Source organism: Cannabis sativa, chromosome 9, assembly GCF_029168945.1.
Source record: "Cannabis sativa cultivar Pink pepper isolate KNU-18-1 chromosome 9, ASM2916894v1, whole genome shotgun sequence".
Taxonomy (NCBI): Eukaryota; Viridiplantae; Streptophyta; class Magnoliopsida; order Rosales; family Cannabaceae; genus Cannabis; species Cannabis sativa.
In genome coordinates this window covers 52,638,785-52,647,625 of record NC_083609.1, presented here as the reverse complement: position 1 = coordinate 52,647,625, position 8,841 = coordinate 52,638,785, and the positions used below count along the sequence as shown (strand labels likewise).

At 32.2% G+C, this 8,841-nt stretch overlaps 1 protein-coding gene across 3 annotated transcripts; it reads right to left on the bottom strand.

Annotated features, from left to right (window-relative positions):
• Positions 1–303: 303 nt before the first annotated feature.
• On the bottom strand, positions 304–8,159 carry LOC115722536 (uncharacterized). 3 transcript variants are annotated; one of them, XM_030651772.2, is made up of 8 exons: positions 6,558–8,159; positions 6,057–6,156; positions 5,522–5,578; positions 3,013–3,130; positions 2,661–2,743; positions 1,324–1,385; positions 1,104–1,200; positions 304–721 (listed from the first exon to the last, which is right to left on the bottom strand). In XM_030651772.2, exons 1-7 carry the CDS (start codon positions 6,902–6,904, stop codon positions 1,104–1,106), a joined length of 864 nt encoding a protein of 287 aa, XP_030507632.2. In that variant the 5' UTR covers positions 6,905–8,159; the 3' UTR covers positions 304–721. The 3 variants fall into 3 exon arrangements, with proteins under 3 accessions (XP_030507632.2, XP_030507631.2, XP_030507630.2); XM_030651771.2 differs by having other exon boundaries at positions 2,661–2,749; positions 6,558–8,150; XM_030651770.2 differs by having other exon boundaries at positions 304–1,200; positions 2,661–2,749; positions 6,558–8,150.
• Between the last annotated feature and the right edge of the window lie 682 nt (positions 8,160–8,841).

Below are 8,841 nucleotides of genomic sequence, written 5' to 3'. Positions count from 1 at the left end.
ACTCTCCCAGCCTATTCCTACAATATTTGAAGGCCATAAACCTTATAACTGGTGTATGTTTAGCATATTATTTAACTATTTACTATAATTTAACCCCCAAAATTGTACTTCTACATATAATAACTTAAAAAGGACAAAAATATATAACTTAAGATTTTGGAGCAAAAAAAAATAAATAAATAAAGGCAATTATATACATCATTAAACCATGGAAACAACACATGTCACACCAACAATTTCCATTAGAATATATAATAAACAAGAAAAAGTGAAATAGAAACACAAAAACATGTTCATCACTCATTTTCTGCACAATATATTTTTATTTATATAACAAGAGTACATTTATCTTCAGAAACAGTACAAAAAACCCAGAAAACACCAACTCCAAAAGACTAATTTGATGCCCAAGATTTTATGGGAAGCAGTCAAAAGTCCATAATGTAAAATGTTTTCAAATTAAGCTATAATTAAAAGGCTCCTGAGTCCTCACCACAGACTCTTTTTCCTTTACTCCCTCAAAAGATTTAAACCATAAAAATAAATTAAAATTAAAAGAGATCTTACAAGTACACTGAGAGAAGCTCAACTATTAGGTACACTCCCATCAAGGTCATCCATTTGTCTTCTTGTATTGGTAATAAATCAATTCTTTACATCCAAATTTGTTGTGCATTATTATTCATATTCACCCAACATCACAAGAACCAATGAGAAGAACCTAAAGACAACCCAAATGCAAAATCAACCACAGAAAAGAAAAAATATATGCCGGCGGATCCGGACCTATGAATTTCTAGACAAAAGATTATTATTATTATTATTCACAAGGATAGATTTAACATCCAAAGAAATGCATATAATTGATGTTGCATTGCAACAACATAGGCGCGAGAGGCGCGCGATTATGAAAAGAAATACTTCGAATTTGTAGTTCAAAAATAAAGCCTACATGAAAAATGGCGAAAGACATCACCGAGTCTTTCCCCCTACTCACAACTCTCCCTTGACCCTTCGGTTTTCTTGATAAGCATTTAGTACTACTAGTGTGCGTTAACACGATATGAAGTGTTCGGTGTGAGTCATTCACAATGAGAACTTACCTAAATTGTATTAGGCAAAATACTATTTGCAAGATCCTCGTTAATCGATACAGGAAGCGGAGGCATCTGGCTCATTATGCCAGGCATATGTCTCATGCTGCAATAATAGAAAAGACAAGATTTTATAGAGATTATGCAAAAGAACAGATGTATAACAAAAGGGGTTCAGCATAATGTTATAATTTTGTTTAAGAAAATGTGTAAAAATTCAATTGCATACTCATTCAGGATGGAATTTAAGTTGTTCCTCGTACAACAGAAGAGATCAATGTTGTCCTGTAACTGTTTCAAAATTCAATAAGATGTCAGGCCTCAAAACAATGTCCACTATCAACATCTTTAATTTTACCCGAAAATATATTGTTTTTGGCATTGTTAGATTTCTATGTTAATAATCTTTTTCTCTTTTCAATCTTAACAATTTATCCTCTGAATTTGATATATTTTCGACAAAACTAATAATGGCTGTGCTTTTTTTCTTCATAGAATCAAACACATGCAGAACAACATAACATGGTAAAACAAACACCAACACAAGATTCATAACTAATAAATCAAGAAATCAGTACAAATGCATCCAACGAATCAATATTTTGACCCAATTTTCTATCTCTAATATCTTCCACTAACTAAAAATTGACAAGTACCTTCACTTGTTATGGAAAGGCAGTTTTTTCCAAAAAGAAGAAATTCTCCTCAATAAAGTCACTTGTCAATTTTTAATTATTGATATATGCTAGAGACAAAAATTTAAGAATATGAGAATTCTATGTTAGAATATTTTTGACATTTTATTCCCCAAGAGGAGTTTATTCAGTGAAGAAAATTATAGCCATCATCATCAATTTCGTCTCTTTTGTAAAGAAGTAGCATATTTGGGGACAAAAATGTTACAACTTAAATAAGGAAAATTTTTAAAAATACCCTTCTTTTATGTTTTATTTATAATTTTACAGCCTAAAATTTTTTATTACAAAAATAAACTTTGCTAGCAAAAAGTATAAAAACAACTAAAAAATAACGAAAAATCAACATCACGACAACTATAAATAAATTATAAAATAACCAGAAAAATAATATTACGAGAACTATAATACAACTACAAATAAGCTATAAAACAGCAAAAACAACGGTTTATTATTTTTACTGAAAATGTATTTTTGTAATAGAAAAATTCAAAGAGTAAAAATAAAAAAATTTCTGTGTTGATATATTTTTGTAATTTTTTTTTAAATTTTTGGTCCATTAGGTAAATTTTTCCTTAATAATTAAGGGACCAAATGTGCCAAAATTGTAAAACAAAATAGGTCAGCACAAAAAACTCATGGACCAAATAGTCAAACTTAAATATTATAGGGACAAAAATATGCTTATAACCATACTAAACTTGAATGCAAGACTCCCCAATAGATCAATTTCATGCACATACAGACCAACAAAAATTAAAAATGGTAAGGAACCACTTTGAAACACACCGCTTTAATTTTTCATTTCAACATCTCGAGCATATTAACTAATAAAAAGAATCATCGGGAGAATTAGGTGCATTGTGTTTACCTTGTAAGCGGAGAGATTAGTTGTGATTTGACTAAGAGTTTGAGCATTTTGTTCCAATAGATGCTTGGCTGTGCTACTCATTCCTGAGACTAACAAAGAAGAAGTAGTTCAGAACAATCGTATATTGTACAATGGTGTACTAAGCATGCCATGACTTAAAAATGTGTTTTGATACAGAAAGACGTGCATTTTCAATGAATAATAACCCCAATATGGGTTGCTTAATAATACCCATAAGTAATCATTAGAAATTCTATTAAGCAAATAGGAATTAGAGAATAATTATGATAGTAAAATACGCCATCGGTATAAATATATATGCATAGAAAAACACATAAAAACAATATCTAACCTTCGAAAGGCAAGCATCCATTCTGGCCCATATGATTCATCATAAAAGGATATCCAGTCATGTCGAAAGATGGAACAGAGACTATACTTGGCTTTGAAGATGATTCCACAAGCTTATCCTGAAGAAGCATGATCTTTAGAATACTGGTTCTTCAATCAACAATAGATCCTAAAGACATAATATGATTAAATAAATCAAAACAAGAATATCATCTATGCTGTTCATGACTCAAGGAAAATTAAGTTGAAACAAAATTTGTGCAACTTTTATATCTACATCAAATCAAGGGGTATAAATTCATCTTGGAAGATAGAAACTAACCACAGGAGATAAAAATATGGTAGTTAATGATCGTAGAACTACAGGTTTACATTGCACAAATTTGCAAGTAATCCATGTTGTCAGATAACCGAAAGTAAAGTGCTTAACATTTCAATTTTATCTACTCTCTCAAGGCAAGTGTATTATAATGTAGGACACTAATTTTGCAATAAACGAAAAATGGAGTACCACAATATCCCCAAAAAATGTAAGATGGGATTTTTTTCGGGGAATGAATAGATAGTAGTCACGAACATCAACCCCTAACAAGACATGCATACCCCACAATTTGATCACAAAGGCACTTCCTCCCATCACAAGCGGGATTCTAATTCTTAATAGGCGCAACAATTCTCAATAATAAACTGGAGTACCATCAGTGAACAATTATTTCATGTAAAATTCTTTTGTAGTGTTAGCAGTTCCTTCTGCCTTGTTAGCTTTGTTTTTAATTTCTTCCTTAAGGTCTCTAATGTATTTTGGTAAATCGACTCCAAGCTGACATAATCAGCATCGAGTACATTATGTGTGTGTTTTCTCTAGCATTACTCTCTTGATGATCCTACAAAAGCTAACAATTCAAGCACGACAAGTAAACAACGAGCCTAACTACTTATCCAACTCATCAAAGCCCAAACAAAATCAATTTAAGGTTAAGCAGCCTATCTTCTTAAAAACTATACAGTTGATAACAAAGAGTTGTAAACTTTCAAAATTAAAATACCTTTCCTACAAGGTCCTCAAACTCCATTTGAGATGTCATTAGGAACTCGGTGCATGAATATTAGGGCTAAAGTCTGCAAAATATTAGGGCTATTGTGACACTACTCAAAATTTATGTCTAAGATGTTGAAAGGGATTAGTAACAATTAGAATGTCATTTAAGGTTTTCTTAGGAGAAAGAGATTTAATTTCTCACTCTTGCAGAGCCATAAATAGTCCATACAAAATATCTGATTGGTTTTGCATATTTTAGTATTACTTCATTAATTAAGGCTTTTATGTTTTGGAATTAAATATAACCGATTCCATAACAGTTGTCTCCTTGTATGAAATACAAATAAACAAATACACAAGTTTTTGGAAATACAATTTTGAAAGAGTAATTGTTAGGATAACTAAGTATGGAATTGGTAGGTGGTTTATAACCACTTGAACACCCTCCTTTCATAGAGGCTAATCTTTTGAAAGTGATTTCTATACAAGTGGTTGTAACTAATTGTATTAGAGCCAACACCCTCTAGTGTCACCCTAGAAGGAGAGAACTATAGAAAGGGCGCGACCCAAAGTAAGCCCAATATGTGCCACCGAGGACATCAACTCTACAGAGGAGTGTATTGATAGGATGACACATCGTGTAATTGGTTGGTGTTTTAGAACTACTTGGGCACCCTTCTCTCATAGGCTAATCTTCTGCAGATGAGTTCTATCTAAACGATTTTCAATTAACATTGTAAGAACCCCAAGCAAAGAAACTAAAAAACAAACGTCCACGAAACAGTTTATTACAGAAATATTTCCGACTCATGAAACTTAAGAAAACATAAAAATCTGCTTTTGGAATTAAATGTTTGCCTATTCTTTTCTTTACAATGTACTTTTGGTTGAACACTTTTCGACAGACATGGCATAAATATCCTAAATGTTATTATGATATAGAGCTCATATGTACCCTCTAAAATTCTAAACCATCAAATTAGAACATATTGCTTCAATCTACATCCAAATTGGTGAGCTTGAAGTACTTACCGAGCATCACAAAATTACTATGGCTGAAAGTTTAATATTGCATCTTGCCAAACTATTACTTACAGATACAGCCAAACCAATTAAGATAGACACACAAGACAATTCGCTGAGGCAATAAAGCGATATGCAAATATATTTAGAACAGATGGTTTGTTACCCAAAACTGCATAACACAAAAACAGAAGCATATTCAGAATGCCCCAACAATGGCTGCTTAAGACAGTTATCAAGGTACCTTTTCCTTTTTTATAAGATGGAGAGAAAAACGTTTTGGCATTAATTAAAGTATATCTACAGAAGGTAAGAGTATAAGCTGTGGTAAAAGGTAGCAATGACGAACAAAACAAGATCTACAACAAAAAGGAAAGACTTAATGTTGAATAGATCATAACATGAAACAATTAATGTGCACTTTCATTTACAAGTTACAAAAACATACCTTTCTATTATTCAATTTCTTCCCCAAAATAAGGTCATCCGGTTTCCTCCGCTTCCTCTGAAATTTTTACATAAATTACACCAAACTCAAAAACCATAATAACTTTGTTACTTTGTATGGTCTAACATGCATCATGTTCATAAGCATTGTCATAAATAACTGTTACACATCTATAAATACAAAACTAGATGATATCGCCAAAATATATGGATTAGTAATCATTGCTACAGCACACACTGTGATAACAAATAAAGCATTTTCTCTAATCTTTATTGGTAATAGACGTAACGAGCAAGCACTTCTGCGCGATTTTAACATAGCAACAGCAAACTAGTCAGTTTGCATGTTAATATTAATCACTATTTGAAAATCAATATTCTACAGACCTCACCTAAACATACTACACTAAGATAACTGCATTTTAGCATTTCGAAAAGGCCACACAAAATTCAGCATCAAATTACGGTTTAAAATGTCTGAATCAGTTAAAGTAACTCAGAATGCATGACTGAAGGAGTTGAAATTGAAACCTTACCATCATCCACCTACACCTCAAAGCAACATCACGAACAGTTTTATCTCGCAAAATGGCAGCAATCTTGATGTACTTCATTATGCTCGGTTCACTAGCATATCTACAAATAAAAAATAGAAAAAGAATATAAATATTTAACTTTGGAACATCAATGAGCAACTAACAAGATTTGGTAAATAAGTAGAGCTGCAACTAAAACAAAAACTACAGCAAAATCATAATGCATTGAAGCCTAACAAGAATGAATTTGCATATTAGTATATCAAGAACAAAGAGTACGCGAAATTATTAATTCCAAAAGCTCCTTTAAAATCCTTTAAATCGCCATATGTGCAAGACTAACACAAACAGACACACTAGCAAAAAGCCTCTATAAGATCAATAAACATTCTGCTTAATTCACATAACCACAACTAGTAACTCATAAGCATCAAAATCCTAAGTATACACAAGTAAATCTATACATATCCAATTCAAAAGAACGTGTTCTGAATGACCTACTCGACAAGGCCTCTCTCCAACTTGCACTGCTCCTCCACAGACCATTCAACAGCCAACCCCGCGTCATGCTTGAGCCCCGGCACTGAATCAAGAAGAAGAGAGCCACTAGAAGAACTGCCAGCTTGACTAATCACAGGATTGTTACTAATGATGCTAGAACTACTCCCAGAGAACACCATGCCTGCTGGTGTTGCTGCTGCACTGCTATTCACAGCATAAAAATTCCCCATGGGAAGCATCTCACAGGTGCTGTTAATGGCCCCAGACTGAAAAGAGATTGCGTGTCGATTCAAAGCAGAACTGAATGTTTCCTCACAGTGATACCCTGCGTTTGACTCAGTTGCCATTTTCTTTGCCAAAACAAAATTTCTCCCCAGAATCTCTAATAAACCATAACCCCCACCATTAAGCAATTCTCAACTCCCTTCAAAGAAATGAATAAGTTATCCAAATCAGCTTAATCCCAGCTCTCCCTCCTATGCAAAAGTTTGAAAAAGAAACCTCTGAAAAAAGTGGTACCAAAACTTTCCCAAACTCACACAACCTTCAAAACCCTCAACCAATCAAGAACTCTTATCAGCTCCAAAACCAAAACCTTCAAGCTTTAGCGCAAAAGAACCAAAGATTCCATGGTTCAACAATAGTTAAACCTCACACCACCATAACAAAAATTTAAAATTTCAGCACAACTACCACCACCTGATAAAACATCCCTTTCCTTCTTAATTCCCCTGAATTTCAAAGCTCCAAAGAATCAAACCCAAAAGAAAATTTAAAAAACACCCAATACAAAATAAGCACAACCCACCGCCAAAAACTACCAAAAACCTCAAAAGAACCCAACTTTTCAGAGATTAAACCCGAAAAATTCAAAACCCCATTTCATCCGTGTCCGAACCACCTCCATAGAAAACCGAAGAAACTCCAAAAATGGCTGAGAAAAACAAAAACAAACCTTACACGCACCAAAAACAGGTACCAGTGGTAGTGGAAGAGTGATAGAGATAAAGCTAAAACAAACCCTTAACTTTCTTTTCTCTTTTCCCTTGGTGCAACCAACTTTCCGACGAAGCCCTAATTGGCTGCCAAGTTTTTGTATATCTTTATTCTCAAAAAAAAAATTGATTTTTTTGTTTTGTTTTTCTGTGTTGGGAGAAGATGTCAAGCTCAAATATATATGTTTTAATGGACTATGGTACGATTGTTTTTGTTAATCACTATCACTTTCCGCCTCTCTCCCCCAAAGAAAGACAAACAGATAGCTTAAAGAGCTTAGTTGAGCTCCTCCAATGGGGAAGCTGAGAAAACCAAAAAAAAAAAAAAAAGCTTCAATTTTTATTTATTTTTTTATTTAAATTATAAATGTTATGTTTTTTTTTTCAATAAAAAAGAATAATTGATGATTATTGCAGATCTTGGAATTCAGCAACAGTGCGAATCCCCATAAGCATTTGATGCCAATTATTGTGGACTCTCCACCTTTCCTTTTGGCTTTGCCTTTTTTTTTTTTAATATATATAAATTTCTAAAATTTACTTTCTTTTTTTAATTATAATAATGTTTTTCAAATTCTTATTCGTGGAGAGAGAGAGAAGAGAGTGTCCATTCCATTATATGAAAAAATGAATCTTTTTTGTTTTGTTTTGTTTTCTTTTCTTTTGCATTGTTGTGTTGTGATTTGAGGATTAGATTGTAGTAGTGTAGGGGTAGCCTCTTCCTCCTCCTCCTTCATTCTAGCCTTACCATAAGAGGTTTTCTATGAGAGAATAAGGATTAAACACTTTTGAGTTTTTAGCCTCAAAAGTCAAATAGAGATGAAATGAAATGAATATTATTTTTTATTATTATAATTAATTTTTTTTATTTGAACAACAACAAAAACAACACAACAACAACTAATATATGAGAAGAACTCTCACCCCATGTGCTCACCATTTCATACTTTGATTGTACTTGATTGATCATTTTATATTGGAAAGACTCCACCTTTAGATGGTGTGGTCAACATAGATTATTATCAATTTCTCTTCATAATTACTTTCTTCTTAAAACAAATATTAACATGAATTTAAATTTTATTATAATTTTACATAAAAAAATATAATAAAAAATTTTAGGCAATATTAATATATATTTTGTGAAATTTTGTATATACTATAATCAAACTTGTGTATAGTAATTTGCTTTCATTTTATTTCATGTATTTTTTTTAAGCTACATGTAATTCTCTTGTAATAATATAATGTTTATTTCATAATAGAAATATAATATTTCAATTTAGTGA